Here is a 24,763-nt window from a genome sequence, read left to right on the forward strand (position 1 = left end):
CTAGAAAAACAATTTACTGCAAAAAATGCAATTTGTACAACTCGTTGCTTTTTAGCAAATACTCATATATGAAAAAGCCCAAACTACTAAAAGTTTCAATAAGTTATAGATAATGTAAATAATTTACACTGTTTTTCATCGTGTAGAAGGTGGATGAGATGTTGGAGTCGTTTGGAATCACGACAATAGACAGGGAGGTGATAGGAAACAGCAAATACAGAAAGGTATTATTCATTCAATGAGTTTTTTCCTGTACTTATATGAGTGTTTGGATAGATAAAATAAGATTTTGGTATATGTTTGGAGTTATTTAAACAAAACAAAACAATGCACCAGAAACATGAGGAATTTTCCTTGATAAAATTGTTCTGTAATTTAAAACATGACTGTTTATAATATGTTGCACCATTGTGTTAACTATGAGGTTAATGTTGATGTGATTTTTTGCGAAGTTGTAAATTAATGGACAGTGCAGCCATAGAATTATAGGTGTTAGATAAAAACATCATTAGTTTTATAAAAGTTCTTTTGTAACCTTTTTCATTTGCTCCTTATTTAGCTCGCATGAAAGAAAGTAAGGTATTATAGCCGCGGTGTTTTTGGCAGCTTGTTGTTGGCGTGCAAAAACTTAACCTTGGCCATAAATCAAAACATGTTCAAGATATTCAAGTGAAACTTGGTCCACATGTTGGCATAGACAATACACACATGTACAGCAAGGCCCAGAACTCTGGCTTTAGTTTGCTTCACCCCTTAATGTTCATTAACTCCATAGCATGCCCTTATCAATGCTGTGGGTTTTACATTGTGTGTTTGTGATCCCCAGTTCTCATTCATCCTGGATGACAGTCAGATGTGTGAGAAGGTGCTAAACAAGCTGGGAACACTCGGTGTCGGCTCTGTCAAGGACTCATCATTCAGGTAGGGCGCAAACATGTATCATGTATGGAAGGATCTGGCAGCAGGTTCTTGTTGTGTCTTCCTTTTTTTTTTTAAAGTCTAAGCATTGTCATGGTACCAGTATTGTCTCCTCATTGTGCAATTTTTCTACCTTGGCTCTAGTTTCAAAACATTTTAAAGATATTCACATGAAACCAATGACACATGTTTCTAGTGACACCATGCATGTGTGTAGCATGATCATAAATCTGGCTCTAATCATGTGTCAAGTTATGTCTTTCAATTACCTGAGAGAAAACAACGGCAATTTCAACTGCTCACAAAGCTCTATACAGTCAAAACACATTGGCTTGATATCGCATGGTTCGATATCCTCGTTGGCTCGAACCGGATTATAAGGACCGATATTTTTACTATACCTACATATAAAATTTGATCCACTATTTAAGGTTACCAATACCGAAGTGAACTCCACTACTTAAGTGAATCACTACCTAAGGGAACCACTTTCTAGATGAACCACTACCTAGGTGAACAAACACTTTAAGTAAACCACAGCCTAAATGAACTGCCACCTAAGTGAGCTATGAGATAAAAAAAAAAATCATTTCTGTATTTTCAAACTGTTGCTATGGAAGGGAACACCCCTCACACTCCCAACCCCTGTATCATGTTGAGACAAGCCATGACATGTTGACAGATATCTCGAGTATCTAGGCGCAATTCCAAATGCTATAGGTATGTCCCTTTCAAGCTGTTCAAGACACATCTTGATAATTTCCTGTTCTTTTAATTGGGTCTGATTTAAAAAATACTTTTACATACCTGCAAAATACCTTCTGAGTAACTAATTACGACTAGGAAAGACGATAGATGTTTTGGGTGAGCAAAATTAATTTTATACTTTTTATTCTACCTGAAAATTACAGAGTCTTAGTATCAAATAAGATATTTCTATAAGATGTCACTACCAACATATTATGTTGTTGGTTTTTTTCATAACAAACATTTGGCATTTTATTTAAAATATTTATTTCTCTCAATTGCCATACAAATGTATACAAAAGGCCATATTTTAAGCACATGACAAAACTTGAAAAACAATAGGTGCATAGCATGGTGGTTTTGTTTGTCAATCATACATGATAACTGTGAATGGTTGAACAATTTTATGATGGTTTGGGTGTAAATAGAGCTACATCCAGATTGTGTGGTCTAGGGTCTTAGAAAGTGTCCCTGAGGTGTAGCTGGGAAGATCAGTTTTAGAGAGCATCCCTGAAGTTTAGCTGAGAGCCCAACATGTTCTCTTCTAGCCATTGGTCCACTCTTTCACTCTGGGCTACTGTAAACCAGTTCTTCCAGTCACCAACCTCACCTGGAAAACAAGTGGGCCAAACAATCACTCAGAGTGGGTTATTGTCCAAAGTATTACAAATTGAACAAATTTATCCCAACAGAGCAATGTTGACAACAGTAACAAATTTCATTAATTTCTAATACATGAACTTTAATTTCCCTATACAGTAAAACTGTGATAGTTCAGTCAGGAAGTCATTCAAGATCTGGCGATCGGTTGAAATCGGGGCTTAGTCCCAACCATTATCCCTTCTTTTTTTCATATATAATATACTGACAATGAATCGAAAACTTATATCTGACTAATGCAATAATATGCACTGTCATATTCCAATGTTACTTGTTTAGAAAATGTGTTTTTTTGTGAAAATAAACTTTGCTATTTAATTCACTGTTTATTGGTTTTAACTTTGACATTTTCACATTATGTATACGACAGCCTTTGAAAATATGAGCGATTTCCACAACGCAATACATAATAGGTTCCGAAGTAATCAATTGGTATGATGACTGAAGACTTTAAAATTACTTTGTAAGACATTTCATAACAGACTTGAATTAAACTTGGGTCATTCTTAACATCGGATCATTGAGGTTTTAGCTCGGGCCTCGACAACCTCGAGCAATCGCAGTTTTACTGTAGTTTATCATTGAAACTCCTGCTAGTAAATCACATTATCTTACATCACAGTCTAACGAATGTCCTTTAAGACACATAGCATAACTATAAAAATAGAGGACATGTCAATCTGTCATTTGTGTTCATTGATGAGCTATAATTGCATAATAAAATCATTGGCAGTTCAGTGCAGCTGTCCTCAAAAGGTGTGTAATACCAATAAGATCATACAAGTCTGCTAATATCATTGTGAATGTTCCGAGCAATGAGCAGAATTGGTGTTTCTAGAACAGTTTGTCTGGAAGGAAATGGATGGTTTTGTCACGTTATATTGTTTAACTAACACTGTACAAACTCCAGTGCTGCTCACCTTTCCTGTACATGTCCACCTCTGTATTAAAGTTGTTCTCCTTGATTTCTTTGTTAGCTTTCTTCATGTTAGTGAAGTGGCAGGCCTCGGCTATCTGTTTGAACATCCCTTCATCTTGCCCTGTCTCCAGAAACTTGTCCACTTTTGCTATTTCTCTAACAGGGTCCTGTGGTTAAAAAGTGATGGATATCGATTTAATGATGATAATATGTACATTAATTTTGGTGTTTCCTCAGAACTTTATGGTTATTCCAGCTTTGAAAATAATAAATGAAATGCATATCGGCACTTGAACTGCAGAATGTGCTGTGTCACAACATACTGATGCTGTGTCACTTTGTGCTGGTGCTGTGCATTAATGTCTTATCCACAGGCCTGATGCTAAAGTTGGGCTTTGTTAGGCCTCCATTATAAAAACATTTGTGTGTAACAAAAAGATTTTTATTCAATTCAAGTCCATGTGCATTATTTGCCTAATGCTGATGCATTTTTTAATTTATTGAATGGTAATTATTAAAGTGCAAAATTAAAATGGTAGCTTGGCATCATAACAATGAAAATACCAAGTTTAAACTTAGTAAGCATGTATCAAGAAAGAAACTGACAGTGATTGCACCTCTTTAAGATCCTCAAAGTAAATATTTAAAACATCGCCTGGGTTGTCGTTGGTGAAGCGTTCCCAGCCTCGTACATACTCCGCCCACGAACAGAAGAAATCTGCAAGAGACAAACCAATGGTCACTATTGTGTAGCTTAAATCTCATGGAAAGTAGTTTGTGACAGAAGTGTATCATCGGCTTAGCGTGTTACAACTTACTAGTATGTGTATATGGAATTTCTTTGAAAACAAGCTTTTTACGTTAAAATGATTGACGTGATGTATTATATGCATACGTATTCCATATGATCCAATCATGATGGGTAGGAAATCGTCAAATGTCTCTGCTCCATATAATTTGAACGTCTTTAAGTGGTGGAATGCAGAAACACAGATATCCTTAAAGTTCCTCTGCACATGGATTATCTTGATACCCTTGGAGATGACTCTTTTTGGGGTCAAGGTCACAGGGTAGTGGCAGTTGAGAACACGAGGAGAGGGGATGCTGTTAACAGTTTCCGGGGGACGGAAGTCAAGGAAGGCAGACTCCTTGACTCGTTTGTCATACTCAGGGATTCCTTTGAGCAGCATCTGGATGATTTCCCACATCCAGTGGGTGCCTGGAGGGAACGGTACATCATGTTATTATCATAGGCTATATGTACTTATAGGTGCAATCAGCGCTTGTTGTTTTAAATGCTCTTTTCTTTATACAAAAGCCATTTTTTTTATATTAAATATTGCTAAATTTCTTTGTTTACCTTATAAAACATAATTTGTGTAACTGCACGTCTTTGAGGTTTTGGAATATTTGTGCATCGGTATAGTTGTTGAAGCTTGGAATACACTGAAAGCACATATAGGTTACATGACATTTTACGATGGTTCCTTTATGATTGTGTGATGATCATCCAATCAAATTGTGAGTATCATCCTACCTGCCTTAGGGTAAGTAGCCAGATAGATGTCATCGTCCCTGATATCCAGGTTCAGTACTTTGTCGATATGGGCATGTAAGTCATCCCCGGGGATTTCCACCCCTGACCTGCAGGTACATGAAGATGTTTACAGGCACAGTAGGGATATGTTTCTCTTTGGCTTCGGGAAAGAGGCCTTAACCTTCTTTTGTTTAGAAAAATGATACTTAAAGCTTAAAGAAGTAAATTGAGAATTAAACTCCGATGATAGTTTCAGATGAAAAGACGCCTGTAAAATTGCACCTTTAATCAATAGTAAAAATACATGTTAAGCTTTACTGGCCAAAGGCCATAAGAGGTTATGACATGGCATAGTGTCTGTCATCAATGTAACATTATCCAGGCCTGTGTCTGTAAACAAATGCTGAAGGTGATACAGTATGAAGTAGATCTCAATCAATCTTTTGAAACCTATTATGAATAGAAACAAAACATGATTATGATTGAGTTGGCACACAGCAAATACAGACACTGATTTAAATGAAAGATACACACCAAAATCATCTTTGGTTAAAATGATTAATATCATTCCTTAAACTTGACATGTATGACATACATACCAATATGATATTCCTTTTGCAAAGATGGTCTCAATCTTCCCTCCATCTGGCTTTTCAACTGTTAACTTAGATGTCATGATTTATCACTTAACACATGGAAACACTTGCTTAAGAACCTCACATACAAGAGTACATGTTTGTAGCTGCTTTAAGTCTTGCTCAAGTTTGATAACACATCCCCAGCTTGTTTATCTCTGATGATACTTTCCATTTATAACTGTTCTGAATTTTATCTCCACAAAACTAGGATAAGATTTACTCTATGCCCTTTATCCTTAAGTACAAACCATTATGATTAAAGACACAACAAGCCAAGTCTTGCACCATATTCCTTGTTATGTGGTTTGAACAAATATTTATATATAATTTCCCCATTATTGTAATGTATTCCTGTGTGGGGTAAGGTCCATCTTATATGATATTAAAAGTGAACCTCACTCCGCCTGGTCACTTATTGGAGGTGTCAGAGGCACCTGGTCACTTATTGGAGGTGTCAGAGGTGCCTGGTCACTTATTGGAGGTGTCAGAGGTGCCTGGTCACTTATTGGAGATGTCAGAGGCACCTGGTCACATATTGGAGGTGTCAGAGGCGCCTGGTCACTTATTGGAGGTGTCAGAGGCACCTGGTCACTTATTGGAGGTGTCAGAGGCACCTGGTCACTTATTGGAGGTGTCAGAGGCGCCTGTTCACTTATTGGAGGTGTCAGAGGTGCCTGGTCACTTATTGGAGGTGTCAGAGGTGCCTGGTCACTTATTGGAGATGTCAGAGGCACCTGGTCACATATTGGAGGTGTCAGAGGCACCTGGTCACTTATTGGAGGTGTCAGAGGCGCCTGTTCACTTATTGGAGGTGTCAGAGGCATCTGGTCACTTATTGGAGGTGTCAGAGGCGCTCATCCATATTGATGAAATATAGTATTGGTCAATTGAATTATTAACTGACAACCAGTGTTATGTTATTTGCATGAAAAGATGGGAGTTTAGCTGTGATTTAGCTCTCGCAGCAGTATTTGCTCATCCTTTATTATCATCATAGTATTTTGAAGCTGGTTTGAAACTCACTCTTCTAAATTTTGTAATGATTGCTTATTCATCTGGTAATTCATTTTTTTGGTAGGAAACTGTAAAAGATGTTTCCTTTATAGATTTTGACAAAGAATGATGAACCGAACATAAATTGATTTCAGCTCAATTCGATGAAAGAAATCAAAATGACCCATGATCATTGACAGGAAAAATAATACGTGTTCGTATATACATAGCAATCTGCAAGTCATTACATGAAACAAAGGTAGATTTAGTATTTAGGAACACAGTATGGTATATTGTAATGAATACATGTGTACATTTATTTGATTCTAAAGAAAATAGATGTGAATTAGACCTTGAAATGTCATTAGTTATTACATTTTCAGAAGAAAATACAGTAAAATGCCATCTATAAACATGCTTAAGCAACAGAGTAACTGTTGGGGGTTTTATTTTCAAAGCTCTATATACAAATACAAAAAGGTTTTCAACTATATTAACATTCTTTCAGCTCAATGGTTTTAAACATGCTTGGATTTCTACAATAATATCTGGGCAGGTATCTTTGTCTTATTTCGAGATACAAATAACATTCAAAAAGGAATGCAGTGTGATGTTTGCATGTTTCAGTGTGTTTCCGTCCAGCCTATACAATGGCTACAAGCCTTGTGAGAATGAGGAGGACGAGGAGAATGGAGGAGGGGTGTCCACCAATGCAGATCTACTGTATGTATATAGTAGTGGGAGTGTTTGTGTGATAGTGGAGTGGGAGTGTTTGTGTGATAGTGGAGTGGGAGCGATTCGAAGGATGAGGCCAATGGTACTACAACTGTACATTAAAGTATAGCAGTATGTGTGAAAGTGATTTGGGATCTCATGTTAATAAATCGCCAAATAAAAATTAATAAATATTCTTGGCATTTATTCTTAAGGCACCCTAGTGGAAAAATTTAACTCTGTAAGTAAATATTGATGAAATGCCTTCTGGTTTCAGGGCATCAGCGCGTAGGTTGCGGAAACAGTGAGTGTGAAATCACCACTCACGACTTTGTTTGCTGTTGAATGAAGACTGCTGTGACTAAATATTCTTTTAATAAATATACCATTGTTCTTGGTTTTCTTGGTATCATAACATTATGGGATTCATACTTTAATAATCACAACATAGATAACCGTAGACTGCCCAATGAGCAATCAAACTTATTCCACATGGAACTTACAATGTAATGATACCCTGAAACTTTAATTTCTGAATGACACACTACCAAAGTTGCTCCATTTATCTAATAGGTTTCGTGCTCTTTCAGTGACCCTGAATTGGAAAGGTATGGGCATGGTGCTCGTACTGGGTAGTTTGCATGGTTACTGCCTTATTCTCCTGCACCTAAATAATGTCTGAATTGTCATACACCAGCTTACCATAGTACTAAGCAGATCGTGTTTACTAATTGTACAGTCATGTTTGAGCCATCTTATCAGCGCTCGTACCGTACAGTCACTTTTGTATTCTTGGTTGTAATGAAATCAATTTGGAACAAGAAGTTTGACTGGAAATATTACTCTAGACTTGTTCTTTTGTAAAAGCACAATTTTTAATTTCATTTCTGAGACTCGCTTTGTATTTAATTGAAACTTGTGATCTTACAACATTTTGCATACACTCGCTGATGAGATGAGCCCCTTGTTCATACACATATAGTCTTGAAACCACAGGAGTTTGAAGGTGTTCTCCTATATTCTATAGAAAAAAAAATAATATAAAACTTAATGCATAATTTATATCATATATGCAGCCCAGTTTTTCTACTTTTAAGGAGATTATTTCAAGCCCCTGTGATTAAACCATATTCATGTTATTGTAACATTTGCATACTTTTTCTTTATGAGGTTGAGGGTATTTTTTTGCACAATTTAAGTGCCTTCTTCTCTATTAACTTGTCCTGAATGCTTTTGTGTTGTAGTTAGTGTGTTTCAGCAGTGATGTTGTTAAAGTCATGCAAAAAAATTAACCTTGGCCATAATTCCAAAAATTGTTCAAGATTTTCAATTGAAACTTGGTAGACATATTGCCAGCGAGAGTATTCATATGTATAGCAAGGCCCATCACTCTGTCTTTATAATTGTCATGATATGCCTCTTGATAGTTTGAAAAATTAATTCAATCTTTACTTGGCCATATCTTGATAACCAATCTATATATTCACATGAAAGGTTTTACACATGTTACCAGAGACAATATCTATATGTGTAGCAGTTCTAATTACTCTGGTTTTGATATGTATCGAGTTGATGCAAAACAAAATCATTTATTATTATGCATTATTATGTTTAACTCATTTGACATTAAGAAAACATGATTTGTGTGCAGATAAAAAATAGCATTTCTAAATGGAATTTTTCAAGTAATAACTACATAGTCACAAATTTCCATGTTGAAAAAGCGCCTATATATCGCAAATATTTGTTTTTATCTGTACACAATTCATATGTCTTTATTGATTGATAATTTAAGTGAAATAAGTAAGCATAAACATAATAATGCGTTAATAAATATAATAAACATAATAATGCGTTAATAAATATAATAAACATGATAATGCGTTAATAAATATAATAAACATAATAATGCGTTAATAAATATAATAAACATGATAATGCGTTAATAAATATAATAAACATAATAATGCGTTAATAAATATAATAAACATGATAATGCGTTAATAAATACAATAAACATGATAATGCGTTAATAAATAATTTTTTATATAATAAACATAATAATGCGTTAATAAATATAATAAACATAATAATGCGTTAATAAATATAATAAACATGATAATGCGTTAATAAATATAATAAACATAATAATGTGTTAATAAATATAATAAACATGATAATGCGTTAATAAATATAATAAACATGATAATGCGTTAATAAATACAATAAACATGATAATGCGTTAATAATGATAATGCGTTAATAAATATAATAAACATGATAATGCGTTAATAAATATAATAAACATGATAATGCGTTAATACATATAATAAACATGATAATGCGTTAATAAATATAATAAACATGATAATGCGTTAATAAATATAATAAACATGATAATGCGTTAATAAATATAATAAACATGATAATGCGTTAATAAATATAATAAACATGATAATGCGTTAATAAATATAATAAACATGATAATGCGTTAATAAATACAATAAACATGATAATGCGTTAATAAATACAATAAACATGATAATGCGTTAATCGTTTATAAATATAATAAACATAATAATGCGTTAATAAATATAATAAACATGATAATGCGTTAATAAATACAATAAACATAATAATGCGTTAATAAATATAATAAACATAATAATGCGTTAATAAATATAATAAACATAATAATGCGTTAATAAATATAATAAACATAATAATGCGTTAATAAATATAATAAACATGATAATGTGTTAATAAATACAATAAACATAATAATGCGTTTATAAATACAATAAACATAATAATGCGTTAATAAATATAATAAACATGATAATGTGTTAATAAATATAATAAACATAATAATGCGTTAATAAATATAATAAACATGATAATGTGTTAATAAATACAATAAACATAATAATGCGTTAATAAATATAATAAACATAATAATGCGTTTATAAATATAATAAACATAATAATGCGTTAATAAATATTTTTTGCATCAACCTATATTGTGAAAAAGTTACTTAAGCTTGTTATGCTTAAGTATTTACACGGCATTGAGTCCCGAGGCCAATAAAAGACAGTTTCAGTAACAAGTTTCAAGTTGTTTTCTCAAATTAGCATCTTGCCTTTGGCCATTTACCAATAGTATAGACAATTATATGGCCAAAGCACTACGAAGCACTATATACACAATATTATTAATTATTAGGTATAAATAACACAATAACGAGCATTGTACATATTTAATATGATCCATCTAAACAGATTATACAGGTTGAGGGTACAATTCCTAACAGGATACATATCCCAAACGCCTGTTAAAACATGCATTGTTTACGGTGACCTTTAATTTGATGGTCTAGATCATCTTGAGTTTCATAGCATCTGAAACAAATCTTTGAAACAATCAGATTTCATGTTCTGCAGTCTCAATGTAAATAACGTCAAGCCTTTAAAGACCAGTTGTGTTTATCATATACATGTATGTTCTAGGGAGAGCTCGTCCAGGGAAGTTTTCATGAAATCCATCAAGTCACGACTTGTTGTACAACAGGTAGGATAATTGTTTGCGCCTTCTTATAGATTTGTGTATTCTGAATTCACTTTTAAACAAATGATCTGTATTTGGTCAAGGAATACCACATGGACAAGTTCTAAAAATACAAAGTAATAAATAGCAAGACAGAAAAGGAACACCTTACATCCATAATGATGTAGCATATTCATTGATTAGGTTTTTGTACTGCCTGCAAATCATGGCAGACACATAGGCTAATTATGTCCACCAGCAGCATCTGCAGTATTGTTGTTGGTGTCACACATTCATTTCTGATCAATTACTTTTGAATTATTTGTTGTAGAGTCGTAAACATAACATAGGTCATGGTCAGAAGATAACCCTTGCTGATTTTGGGGTCAGTAGATCAAAGCCCAAATCCATGGTAACCATGGAAAATGAAAACTTGAAAATGATGGGCACGACCAAATTGGCAGAATTCTAGTTGACATAATGTATTGTTTTTAACTCCAAGGCTGTGAACACTGTAGCAGCAAATGCCCAGTTCACCTTGCATGTAACAGTTATTTCAGTCCCCAGGTTGTGAACACTGTAACAGGGAATGCCCAGGTCAGCTTTCATGTATCAGTTATTTCAGTCCCCAGGTTGTGAACACAGTATCAGGGAATGCCCAGTTCACCTTTGATGTAACAGTTATTTCAATCCCCAGGTTGTGAACACTGTAACAGCTAATGCCCAGTTCACCTTTAATGTAAAAGTTATTTCAGTCCCCAGGTTGTGAACACAGTAACAGCAAATGCCTAGTTTGTCTTTAATGTAACAGTTATTTCAATCCCCAGGTTGTGAACACAGTAACAGCAAATGCCTAGTTTGTCTTTTATGTAACAGTTATTTCAGTCCCCAGGTTGTGAACACTGTAACAGCCAATGCCCAGTTCACCTTTGATGTAACAGTTATTTCAGTCCCCAGGTTGTGAACACAGTAACCGCAAATGCCTAGTTCACCTTTGATGTAACAATTATTTCAATCCCCATGTTGTGAACACAGTAAAAGGGAATGCCCAGTTCATCTTTGATGTAACAATTATTTCAGTCCCCAGGTTGTGAACACAGTAACAGCAAATGCCTAGTTTGTCTTTGATGTAACAGTTATTTCAATCCCCAGGTTGTGAACACTGAAACAGCCAATGCCCAGTTCACCTTTTATGTAACAGTTATTTCAGTCCCCAGGTTGTGAACACTGTAACAGCCAATGCCCAGTACATCTTCAGTCCCCAGGTTGTGAACACAGTAACCGCAAATGCCTAGTTCACCTTTGATGTAACAATTATTTCAATCCCCATGTTGTGAACACAGTAAAAGGGAATGCCCAGTTCATCTTTGATGTAACAATTATTTCAGTCCCCAGGTTGTGAACACAGTAACAGTGAATGCCCAGTTTACCTTTGATGGACAGTTATTTCAATCCTCAGGTTGTGAACACAGTAACAGCCAATGCCCAGTTCACCATTGATGTAACAGTTATTTCAATCCCCAGGTGGTGAACACAGTAACAGTGAATGCCTAGTTTACCTTTGAAGGAACAATTATTTCAATCCACAGGTTGTGAACACTGTAACAGGGAATGCCTAGTTCACCTTTGATGTAACAGTTATTTCAGTCCTCAGGTTGTAAAGACAGAAACAGGGAATGCCCAGTTCACCTTTGATGTAACAGTTATTTCAGTCTCCAGGTGGTGAACACAGTAACAGCCAATGCCCAGTTCACCTTTGATGTAATAGTTATTTCAATCCCCAGGTGGTGAACACAGTAACAGCGAACGCCCAGTTCACCTTTGATTACTTGCTACTCATTATTCTTGCCAGGTAAGTTTTTGCTGTTATAAGATTTGTATGTTATGATCACTCCAGTATTTCTCTTTCTTCTTTCTTAGTCTCCCTCATTATCAGATATATTTGCTAAATTCTTACTTTAAATGCATGCATTTGTATTTAATTACTGCAGTTTTTCATTTTTACATCATTCATTCTTAACCAGTAAAGGTGTTTGAAGTATTTCTGGTTTGTTTTGTTTTGTAGCAGAAGCAATTTTTCATATTTTTGCACAATCAACATACATTTCATTGCAAGAAAAAGGATGATTGAATGTTCACTTTTTTCTGTGGAAATGTTTAAATTGCGTTGAAAACACTGTAGCTAGGGTCCATATTACACACATTATTTTGTGAAGCAGAAGCATGTATTTGATTTCAGTTTGATATCATGTATGGGCCTGGTAGAGAGCAGCTCTGTTGTTTTAGTTGCCAGCATGCTTATATCACCACTTATGGTAAGTGCTCTCAAAGTGCTCACAACTCAGGTATGACAATCATTAAGCTGTCAATAAAACCTATTTTTGTCAAGTCCTGGCAAGTATTAATCTTACTCCTAATGCTAAATAATTGAATACCTTTTGAACAATAATTTTCAATAGTTCAATAATGAGTCATCCCGTAAGGGCAGTGGTTAGTGAACCGCTTCTCACCTAGGCAACCTGGGTTTGATTCCTGGCTTAGGTGCATATGAGTGTTGTCACCATGCCGGACAAGTAAATTACCTCTTGGTACTCAGGTTTTGTCCACAACACAAGACCCCATTCTCACATAACATTGTGCCAACAGAAGTGATTAAAGAACCGGATTCACATCATTGCAAACTAAATAAGTGTAAACAATTATCAGTTACCTGCTGATATATATGGTAAATCACCTTAAAGAATGTTGAACTATAGTAGTACAACTGATATACCATACCACAAATTGTTATATTCTGTTTAAATAGGGACCAATCCTTGCCACAACATTTGGTCAGGTGATACAGAACCACGGGCTCAGAAATCTTGGGCTCAAGTCAGAACTGAGCGGCTTGCTCATATGTATTTTTGTTGGTAAGCTTTAATTAACTGTTTTATTTATATGGCATACAATATCATTGACATCAGGCTCATTTGCTTAATATAAAACAATATCTATTGTTGGTTTGTGAAAGTTATTGTATATCATGGGTAAGGATGAGTATGTGTTTGCAAGATTCAGATAAGCAGTGAAATATTTATTTGAGCATTGGCAGTTATCAATCAGGCTGAAATGCAGATCCCACATTTTGGTTTCTTGAACAGATGTCTGGAGGCATGTCTATACTCCAAAGTAACAAGTAAGCAAATAGAACATGTGTTATGTATTAAATGCAATGTCTATTCAGGTTTTGTGTTTGGGCTAGTGACAGGAAGTTTTGGTCTGAAAGGGGCAGTTTGGGGCAGCTCTGACCAGTGGCCTACACAGGAGATGGCCAGCAGGTAGGCTGGAAAATATACTGCTTGTCCAAGTGTTTGCTGTTTTAGTAAGAACATATATCTTTGTACTAAATGCGATGTCCTTATCTCTATTGATCTCAATTAACTTTGTGTCAAATGTTGAAGGTCGTTGTATTAGAATTACATATTATCACAATTTCAGTGCACTGATTGAGTCCAACTCCATAATTTTACTTTTCATGCCTAAAGTCTTCAATATGCTACCATTTTCAATATGTTTGTGTGTAGGGGAGAGTTGAGAGCCCTGTGGGTAGGAATGCTGATAGCAGTGCCATCAGGTGCGGGTGTGGCCCTCTCTGTGCTTGGTGGGAACGCCGGGTCCCTGGTGGGCGTGGCAATATCTGCCTCCCTTCTACCCCCGGCCTGCAATGCTGTATGTGCCTAGTGTGTTGTTGGTTTAAGAAAGCCTAATTGAAATAAGGAATTAACTGAAAGTGACTGATTTCATACATAACTTGACATGGTCCACACACTTCTCTCCGCTTCCTTTCCTTTTTGTATCTTAAGTAACTATAATTATAATTGTTATCAGATATAGATTTGAAATGATACAAGCTCATAAAAAAACCTTAACGTTTTATATCTGATTTCACTTTGAACAGTTGACTGTTTCAGGGAATGTTGTGGGCATATTCATTCCTTGCAGCCATCAGTCCACCAGAAGTTGTCCAGACTGCCACTACACTACTCACTACGGTAACTGTAATGGTTTCCATGGCAATAAGAAGAAAAACATATGCTGACTTGTCTTCCTTGTTGGTTTAGCACAAAGTGGACCATTTTGTTAATTGATACTTGATTCAATATGTTATCCACTTGAAGTCATTGTTAGACAGAGATTTAAGATATTCCAATTGTCCAATACATTCAATTACTGAACTGTACATGTATATTGCAGGCCATGCCTTTAACAACTGCAATGATTGACAACATCACAATAACAATAGCAACCAACACCACCATCAGCACCACAGCTCCTACAGCCACCAACCCGACCCACTTGGCCTCGGAGGGCACATGCCTTGCCCTGGTAAACAATGCGTACGTGCCGGTGTACAGTTGCTCGGTTCCCCGGGAGGCGGCAATGCTGGGAGCCATTAGTCTTCTCCTCACCATCCTCAATATACTTTGCATCATTGCGATGGGTGTTCTCGTACTTCGGGTAGGTGGGGCAGGCTTAGCTGCATAAAAACTCTTGTCACATAAAGTGAACAGGCATGCTGTCAAATGATTAACATGATAGATATTATGTATGAAAATTGAAATAATTATGTACACTAACAGAGCAAATAAATAAAATAAGAAATGTTCCATTTGTGATACTTGCAGGTGAATTATTATACATATTTACTTGTTTGATGCATGTGATTTAAGATCAAGGAGGTTGCCCCAGAGACAGCAGGCCCTATCAAGTCTTTCTTCTCAGAGGATATACATGTAAGCATGGCTTCTCGGAATTACTTCTGTCTATGCAGAGGCAAAACCTTGAGTGGAATTGCCACATCCTTTATAAACATTATTCTGAGTATTAACCTTACTTTTAAATTAAAACAAAACAAGTCCCTGCTGGCATCACTAGCTGACTTGTCTGCCAACATTTGATGAACTGATCAAATCAGAATGTCTGTTAAATGTTTATGGGCATACTGTCTACAGAGTGTTATATGTAACACTTGATTGTATTTTATTAGTTAACTTTTTTAGAGGATCCATTTAATTGAAGTATGTGATGTACAATTTTCAGGATCGCTGTATATGCAAGAAGGAAGACACACCTTTTTATAGGGTTTATAACCTTTTATTATTTGCCCAGGTTGCGAGGTCGTACAACACCACCCAGAAGGGTGTGACAGGAAATACACTTGGTAAGCAGCTTCTGTCAGAGTGGAGCCTGTACAAGGAGCAGCAGGCCCAATCAGACCAGGACGGCTTGAGCAAGGAGATCGGGGTCGTGGAGTTTGTCAACCAAATAAAGGTATGTGTAAATCTAAAAGACACACAAATTATAAAAGTTGTAAGTCTGGTTGATTCTAGTCCAAGAAATTAATGATAAGAGATTCTTGATCCTCAATCTCCCAGTGTGTGTAAGATATAAGTTCAATAACTTTTACTTGATTGAATTGAATGATCAATTACTGTAGTCATGTCTTATCTGTAAATATCATGTCATTGAGAATTCCATTAATTATTTATCCAGATAATAAGTCAGTATCCACTATCCACTTAAGAAAATGAATATGCCAATTATTGACCAGTCATTACATCAGTCTGGAACATATTATTAAAGTACATCTCTGCCTGTTTGTTTTGTTTCCAGGACATAGAGATGTCCCCATACACCCAGCATCTCCTCTCCAATCTGCCCAACCGTTCATCCTGGGTAGGTTGCTCACTGATTTCATTCCTAATGAAGATTCAATAAAGAAGTTTGAATTATCGACTGTTTGTTTGATTCTATTATAGAATATATAATAATAATTCTTTCATTTTTAAAATGTACTTGTCATTTATACCTTATAGAATTATTATACACATTACACACTATAATGATCCTCTAAAATTGTTCTGACACTAGACCTTTCAAAACAAGGATTTGCATACACGGCCAATTTCAAAACTAGGGTTACTCAAAACATTGGGTAATTCAAGCTTTTAGTCTGACCCGAGACTCCTTGAGTTACCACCAGTCTACTGTACATGTGTATTTACTTTTATGATATTGCAAATTCTTTATCCCAATAAATTATAATAAAAAATCTCTTTCATTCTTACATTTATTTTAATTAATGTCGACATACTTGACTTCTATATGTAGGCTGTGCACAATGAACTCAGTCCGGAGTATGATATGGCTGTCAACCGTTTGAACGAACAGCTATCCAAGCACCCCTCAGTCTATCTCGCAGATGCATCAGTGACCGACCAGCGGATCAAACAGGCTTATAACACCATACACCACATTCCAGGACAGCAAAACTCCATGGGGGCTGAGTTTAGGAGACATCTGAAGCAACGAAGTTCTGCACGGAATATGACGCCTGTATCAACAGTTTTGGAGACGGTATCTGAAACGTCCCTGAACTCCAATAAGAATGAGCAGCCATCTGTAGCTCCAACTGCTGCCTCTGGAAGAAATCTTCTCAACTTTACGAGTAACAAACTGTTCAAACGTAGGAAGCCTCGCGTTCAATTCAAGGAAGGAGAATCTGACTCCTTGGTTTGAGCTATATGTTATAACTTATACTGGGTTGCGGACAAAAGTGCACTTTCAGTTCTGCTGTGTTTTGGGGTTATTTTCTGTTAATGTTTTTAGCATTTATTCATTACAAGACTACTTTATGTGTTAATAGTTTTCATTGGTTCATTTTAAACTTATTTCTAACATGTAAAATAATAAATTTAATAGATCTATAATCTACATAAATATATTTTTTTAACAAAATTTGTTTTCTTTTATATGAAGATGTCATACCCAGTTATATTTATATATATATATATATATATATAATCATTTTCTTAGATGTTTAAGAGCTCTTGTAACAGAAATAATTTCAAATAAAATGTCTGGGAATTGTAGGAAACTCTACCACAGTATTTAAGTAGTTATTCCTGTCATTTGTAATTCTACATTAACATTGATTGTATTATCAGATGCTAATGCCATGTGGCTGAGGTATACATTCAAGTGATGAATAGCATGTTTGTGTGTATCAACCTTTTCTATGTATTTATGATGTATTTATGATGGATTTTATTCATCTATAAGCATAGCTATGAGACTCATTGATGTATAACACATTTTTTAACATTCACTGGGTAACTTAATTTTTAGAGCATGAATGGTATTTGCTGAAGTCTACCTAGATCATTAAGTGGTAGATGATGATTTTTTAAGTCATATTGAACATCTTTAATGTAGACTCAGAACCAACAAACTAAATAGAATTTGTCTTGTTGTATAAAATTGGCATTATTCATTCAATCTGTGATTGATGTTTTTCATCTGTTATGATATTGCATTAAGCTGGAATTTGAACAATTTACAAACTGACATGCTGAATTCAAATTTACCTGTTTTAACTACCCCGATCTTGTGATATTGATTCTCACGTTTTTTTTTTGGGGGGGGGGGGGGAGGTGAGAGAAAAAAGTTGAGGTATTGTGGTTGCCTTGGTGTTGTTGTTGTAGGTATCGGTGTGAAAAATATAGAACCTTGACCATAACTCGGAAGATGTTGCCAGAGACAATATGCTCATGTGTAGCAAGGCCCATAACTCTGGCGTAAATGGTTAATAAGTTATGCCGTTATTTTGAATGAAAAGAAGAACAGACGAGGCAGTGCTGTTTGCTCAGTGGTGTATTTGTTAGGGTTTCTATGTCATTCCAGCTGAATGAATTTTTGTTATTTGTTTGTTCACGTTTCATGTAGGCATTGGTACTTGTCTGTTGTTGGTGTTGATTCTTGGTACATGTTTGTTGTTGGTGTTGATTCTTGGTACATGTATGTTTTTGGTGTTGATTCTTGGTACATGTTTGTTGTTGGTGTTGATTCTTGGTACATGTATGTTGTTGGTGTTGATTCTTGGTACATGTATGTTGTTGGTGTTGATTCTTGGTACATGTTTGTTGTTGGTGTTGATTCTTGGTACATGTTTGTTGTTGGTGTTGATTCTTGGTACATGTTTGTTGTTGGTGTTGATTCTTGGTACATGTTTGTTGTTGGTGTTGATTCTTGGTACATGTTTGTTGTTGGTGTTGATTCTTGGTACATGTTTGTAGTTGGTGTTGATTCTTGGTACATGTTTGTAGTTGGTGTTGATTCTTGGTACATGTTTGTTGTTGGTGTTGATTCTTGGTACATGTTTGTTGTTGGTGTTCATTCTTGGTACATGTATGTTGTTGGTGTTGATTCTTGGTACATGTTTGTTGTTGGTGTTGATTCTTGGTACATGTTTGTTGTTGGTGTTGATTCTTGGTACATGTTTGTTGTTGGTGTTGATTCTTGGTACATGTTTGTTGTTGGTGTTGATTCTTGGTACATGTTTGTTGTTGGTGTTGATTCTTGGTACATGTATGTTGTTGGTGTTGATTCTATGTACATGTTTGTTGTTGGTGTTGATTCTTGGTACATGTTTGTTGTTGGTGTTGATTCTTGGTACATGTCTGTTGTTGGTGTTGATTCTTGGTACATGTCTGTTGTTGGTGTTGATTCTTGGTACATGTTTGTTGTTGGTGTTGATTCTTGGTACATGTTTGTTGTTGGTGTTGATTCTTGGTACATGTCTGTTGTTGGTGTTGATTCTTGGTACATGTCTGTTGTTGGTGTTGATTCTTGGTACATGTCTGTTGTTGGTGTTGATTCTTGGTACATGTTTGTTGTTGGTGTTGATTCTTGGTACATGTTTGTTGTTGGTGTTGATTCTTGGTACATGTTTGTCGTTGGTGTTGATTCTTGGTACATGTTTGTCGTTGGTGTTGATTCTTGGTACATGTTTGTCGTTGGTGTTGATTCTTGGTATATGTTTGTCGTTGGTGTTGATTCTTGGTACATGTTTGTTGTTGGTGTTGATTCTTGGTACATGTTTGTTGTTGGTGTTGATTCTTGGTACATGTTTGTTGTTGGTGTTGATTCTTGGTACATGTTTGTTGTTGGTGTTGATTCTTGGTACATGTTTGTTGTTGGTGTTGATTCTTGGTACATGTTTGTTGTTGGTGTTGATTCTTGGTACATGTTTGTTGTTGGTGTTGATTCTTGGTACATGTTTGTTGTTGGTGTTGATTCTTGGTACATGTTTGTTGTTGGTGTTGATTCTTGGTACATGTTTGTTGTTGGTGTTGATTCTTGGTACATGTTTGTTGTTGGTGTTGATTCTTGGTACATGTATGTTGTTGGTGTTGATTCTTGGTACATGTTTGTTGTTGGTGTTGGTTCTTGGTACATGTTTGTTGTTGGTGTTGGTTCTTGGTACATGTTTGTTGTTGGTGTTGGTTCTTGGTACATGTTTGTTGTTGGTGTTGGTTCTTGGTACATGTATGTTGTTGGTGTTGATTCTTGGTACATGTTTGTTGTTGGTGTTGATTCTTGGTACATGTTTGTTGTTGGTGTTGATTCTTGGTACATGTTTGTTGTTGGTGTTGGTGTTGTCTTCATGTTGGGATCTATATAGAAGAGGCATTTGTTGAGAAATATACAATGAATTTTACAGAGGGCATTCTACTGTATTTAAGAGCAGTGTCTCATGGAGACAGCTTCCTCACATGTCAACGTATACAAAGAATTTTTATTATTTTTCAATTTTTCAGAGAAAATCATGTTGCATATATACAAGTTGAGTTACAATCAAGGTGATATATTTGGAATCTTGATGGCATTTTATATGTGTAGCTATTGGGTATACAAATGATATTAAGTGTTGTTAATTTTCCCCAATATAGTTTTCACCAGTTCAACGGAAGTTACTGTGTCACTATTTATATACATGTACATGTTTTCCATATATAGGTATATCCACAGGGAGTTCACTCAATTTATAGCTTGACTATTCGAAGAATAAGGAGAGCTATACTACCAACACTGGTGTCGGCGTCACACCTTGGTTAAGGTTTTGCATGTTAGCAAGTTTAAGTCATTATCTCAGTTAATACATTATTTATTGCATTGAAACTTTGGATATGTTTTCCCAACTATCTAACCTACTTAATAAATGAAGTTAGATAACACTGTTTTGAATATAATTCAAATAAAAAGCCTTTATTATTTGACTTAGATTTTTGGTTTAGGTTTTGCATGTAAGCACACATAGGTCAATATCTCAGCAACTACTTGATGTATTGCATGGAGACTTTTTACAATTGGACTCAACCTTCAAATCTACTTAAATAACCAAGTTAGATAACTCTAGTTTGCAATAAATTCAAATAGTTGCCCTTTATTATTCGACATTAACATTCTGGTTAAGGTTTTGCATGTAACCACTTTTAAGTCAATACCTCAGCGAATACATCATGTATTGCATTGAAACATTACACACAGGCTCCTAACCATTTAACCTTCTTAATTAATCAAGTACCGTAAGATAACTCTATCTTGCATATTATATAATTTTTGCCCCTTTATTATGCGACTTATAAATTTTGGTTAAGGTTTTCCTTGTTAGCACACATAGGATAATATCTCAGGAACTACTTGATGTATTGCATTGAGACTTAATACAATGGTACACAACCACCCAACCTACTTGAATAACCAAGTTAAATAAATGTATTTTGCAAATAATGGCCCTTTATTATTAGACTTAGAAATTTTGGTTAAAATTTTGCATGTAACCACATTTATGTTAATATCTCAGCAAATACAAATTGTATGTATTGCATTGAAATCTAATCTAACAGTGATCCATGCATGTTTCGCCAAAACTTTTCAATCCTTAAACTGAAAAGCGGCGGAATAGTTGAGTGCGCTGTCTCTGTGACAACTCTTGTTAGTCTTTAAAATATATATATAGGGTAAAAAAATGAGAGAAACCCCCATGGATATATCATGTTTTCCCTATACACTGTGTATATCATGTTTTCCCTATACACTGTACATTGTGTTTACAGTAAAACTGCGATCACTCAAGGACGCCGGAGTCCGAGCTGAAACCTCGAGGAAACCGATGTTTCGAACGACCCGAGTTTCAATTTTTCTGATATGAAATATCTTTCAGTGTATTTTAAGTTAGAGATTGTCAAACTGACTGTTAACTACGACACCGATTATGTGTTGCATTGTGGAAATCGCTCATATGTTCAAAGGCTGTTGTCTACTAAATGTAAAAGAAAAAAACAATTATAAATGAATAAATAGTTATGTTTATTATACAAAAAGCACATTTTCTAAATAAGCAACATTTAAATATGACAGTACATATTATGGCATTAGTCAGATTTAAGTTTCGCAAAATCAAGAATTGATGATTGGCACATCTTGTCTGTCTTGCGAAACTGTTCAAACTCATAATTATCTTCTCAAATGCCCTTATCAACTTATAGCGGTCATGCGTAAACAGTGATAAACTGTTTTTCACACCTTATGAAATTTCCTTTCAGCAGTCGTTGCAATTTTTACAACTTGTGAATTTTTTAACATCTAGCTATTGTTTGTTTATTTTGGAACAGGCGTTTGGGAAAAAGTGTGAAATTATGACTTCGAGGGAGCCATAAGGTTTTGTGCATGATTTGCGGACCGGCTGTTGTGCTCGACTCCTCGACTTATTTTGGTTTTGATGCAGCGTCAGTATATTTTATATGATAATAGAAGGAAAAATGTTCGGGACCAAGCTCTGACCTCGAGGGACCGCCGGTTCTCGAATGACCGCCTGTTCGATTGACAGCAGTTTTACTGTATCATGTTTTCCCTATACACTGTACACTGTGTATATCATGTTTTCCCTATACAATGTACACTGTATATCATGTTTTCCCTATACACTGTACACTGTGTATAGCATGTTTTCCATATACCTGGTATATCATGTTTTGCAATAGTTATATTCCCTGTTTGTCAGTATTATCTATTGGAATGTTGTCCTGTTGTAATTCTGATTCTTAAATAGTATATTTATAGGTTTAATTGTGATGGCTAGTTATTGTAGTGTTAACATTTAAAACATATTAGTTTTATGTTGTTTTTATGGTTTGAACATAATTTTATCAACTATAGCTTTTTTATTGATTGTAATTAATACATGTATCCTTTTTCTTTTATTCTTTTTCACAACTTTCATGGATATTAACATTTACATGTAGAATGTTAAAATATGACGTACACCATTACATGAACAGTGGGTAGAAACATTTTCACCTTTGTGTCTGTTTTCTTGATGTCACATGTTGCATGTGACATTAATGCATGAACAGAGTGATCGAGAATAGACTTTTGGATGTACAGGCCAAAATTCTTCCACTAGTGTTTGGATTAAGAAAAGGAAGGAGCCTTGCTAAATTAATTCCAGAATTTGGACAGCATTTTACAGTTGTCTTTCTTGTGCTATTTTCAACAACTTGAACAGAGGCAAGATGAATTCCATCAGGTCATCCATACTGGAAATGTATCCAGATTTTCTGTAAGGTATTTGTATTTTAAACATGAAAGAGATCCTTAGACTTGTCATATTTGAATATAAGTTATATTTGAAATGTTTCTAATTTATGAATAAAAGGATTGATTTAACAAATAAATATACTGGTCATATTTTATGAGTGCTTGGTAGCTGACCAGCCAATGACTGTGATTATCCTTTATGAGGGGTGCTATTTTAACGAGCTTATTGAGTGATTTTTCATTTTCATAAGTATCACGAAAGATCAGTATTGATATAAATAACACAGTTATTTCAGTGTATTGATGCAATATTGTTTGGTACAGTATGAACAGCATGTTAGTACCTACTAGAATTCAATAATTTAATAATACATGTATATACTTTTGTTTCTGTAGTTGTTTATTGTGTTACTCAATGTTACTAAAAAACACTAGTGTATTATTATTATTATGCCCCTATTAAAATTTCTGATGGGGGGTGGGGGGTGCATAATGTTTGAATGGGGCGGGGGGGGGGGGGGTGCATAATGTTTGACAAACATCTCTTGTTATTATTATTACTATTTTTAATTTTTATCATTCTGTCATTGTGTTTTAACTGGATGTTTGTTTCAATCATTACAATGGTCTGATCTAACAAGGCCTGACACAACCATGTATGTACATGTAAGTATATAATTCAAGCCACGTATCTGTTATTCAGTCGTATGATTTTCTGTGCCCAACAGGTCATTTACGTTGAATGACTACATTCATTTATGAGTAATTTAAGATTATGAACAAGTTTGGTTTATTGTTGCTAGCGTTATATCTTCAGGTAAATAAATGCATTTACGGAAACAAATACATTGCTCTAATGTTTATTGTATCTGTTCAAATGAGAATGACTTGTGTGCAAACACTATGTATATGAGAGTGAGGTACAAATGTACACATAGTGTAAAACTGAGAGGGACAGTGGGTAGAACCATGGCTGATGACGAGCCCTTACTGAGTGGACAGATGGTGGCATTATGTGACGGATGACAAGCGCTTAACACTGCCTCTGGATTGGTTCATTTTTGTCATGAGACGTTAGTTGACGCAATATAGTTGCGGTCACAAGCAGCCGCCGGCGTCGGACGTTGCTTTTTAGTATGTGTTATTTATACATAGAGGAAACTGAAATAGATAGGATTAGTTTAAAATTACCTGTGGTAAAGCTGCACTATAATATGTTTGTCATGTTCGTTGCAAAATTGCCTGTATTTTTTTGGCGTGACTGTCGTAACGCACTGTTACCGTGACAAAATATGTGTTACCGAGGCGAGGTGGCCTGAAACTATCATACCGAGTGTAAGAGAAGATAACAGACCGAAAATCCCATTACAAAAGAAATCCGGAAAAATGGAGTTTGGCACGAGGGATACGGGCCGAAAGCGGGGTAAAGGGGCTGAATTAGATCCCTCTTGAAATTGCGTTCATTGCGTCAATGTACCTACTGTTTCTAAATGCAAATAACAAACAAGCCCCTAATCCTGATTTCAATATTAATCACGAATGCTATCATCCTGGATTACTAACCGGCTAACGTGTGCATACGTTTTTAAATGTTAACACGCGTTTAAAGAATAAGTAATAAATTCAATATCATGAGGATAAGTGTATAGCCCATTACCGATATGACTAAG

General features: G+C 35.2%; 2 protein-coding genes across 4 annotated transcripts in view; one reads left to right on the top strand and one right to left on the bottom strand.

The window, feature by feature from the left end:
* The window catches only part of LOC128214231 (uncharacterized), a 29,611-nt gene extending 6,132 nt beyond the window's left edge, over nucleotides 1-23,479 (top strand). Inside the window, exons 4-19 of one of the 3 annotated variants that reach the window (XM_052920590.1) lie at nucleotides 147-224; nucleotides 827-921; nucleotides 7,040-7,135; nucleotides 7,404-7,430; nucleotides 10,634-10,694; nucleotides 12,455-12,522; nucleotides 12,910-12,985; nucleotides 13,477-13,582; nucleotides 13,897-13,990; nucleotides 14,237-14,381; nucleotides 14,624-14,704; nucleotides 14,907-15,170; nucleotides 15,383-15,445; nucleotides 15,822-15,983; nucleotides 16,326-16,388; nucleotides 16,824-23,479. In XM_052920590.1, coding sequence (XP_052776550.1) covers nucleotides 147-224; nucleotides 827-921; nucleotides 7,040-7,135; nucleotides 7,404-7,430; nucleotides 10,634-10,694; nucleotides 12,455-12,522; nucleotides 12,910-12,985; nucleotides 13,477-13,582; nucleotides 13,897-13,990; nucleotides 14,237-14,381; nucleotides 14,624-14,704; nucleotides 14,907-15,170; nucleotides 15,383-15,445; nucleotides 15,822-15,983; nucleotides 16,326-16,388; nucleotides 16,824-17,231 — 1,887 coding nt within the window. In that variant the 3' untranslated portion in view covers nucleotides 17,232-23,479. Of the gene's footprint in view, nucleotides 1-146; nucleotides 225-826; nucleotides 922-7,039; nucleotides 7,136-7,403; nucleotides 7,431-7,716; nucleotides 7,735-10,633; nucleotides 10,695-12,454; nucleotides 12,523-12,909; nucleotides 12,986-13,476; nucleotides 13,583-13,896; nucleotides 13,991-14,236; nucleotides 14,382-14,623; nucleotides 14,705-14,906; nucleotides 15,171-15,382; nucleotides 15,446-15,821; nucleotides 15,984-16,325; nucleotides 16,389-16,823 lie in introns of all 3 variants that reach the window. The other 2 variants (XM_052920591.1, XM_052920592.1) reach the window with 2 other exon arrangements.
* Nucleotides 1,811-5,568, bottom strand: LOC128214232 (sulfotransferase 1A1-like). The gene is made up of 6 exons (XM_052920593.1): nucleotides 5,381-5,568; nucleotides 4,782-4,888; nucleotides 4,140-4,463; nucleotides 3,862-3,962; nucleotides 3,246-3,411; nucleotides 1,811-2,275 (listed from the first exon to the last, which is right to left on the bottom strand). Exons 1-6 carry the CDS (start codon nucleotides 5,455-5,457, stop codon nucleotides 2,163-2,165), a joined length of 888 nt encoding a protein of 295 aa, XP_052776553.1. The 5' UTR covers nucleotides 5,458-5,568; the 3' UTR covers nucleotides 1,811-2,162.
* Nucleotides 23,480-24,763: the final 1,284 nt, after the last annotated feature.

The sequence above is a fragment of the Mya arenaria genome, chromosome 13, assembly GCF_026914265.1.
Source record: "Mya arenaria isolate MELC-2E11 chromosome 13, ASM2691426v1".
Classification (NCBI taxonomy): Eukaryota; Metazoa; Mollusca; class Bivalvia; order Myida; family Myidae; genus Mya; species Mya arenaria.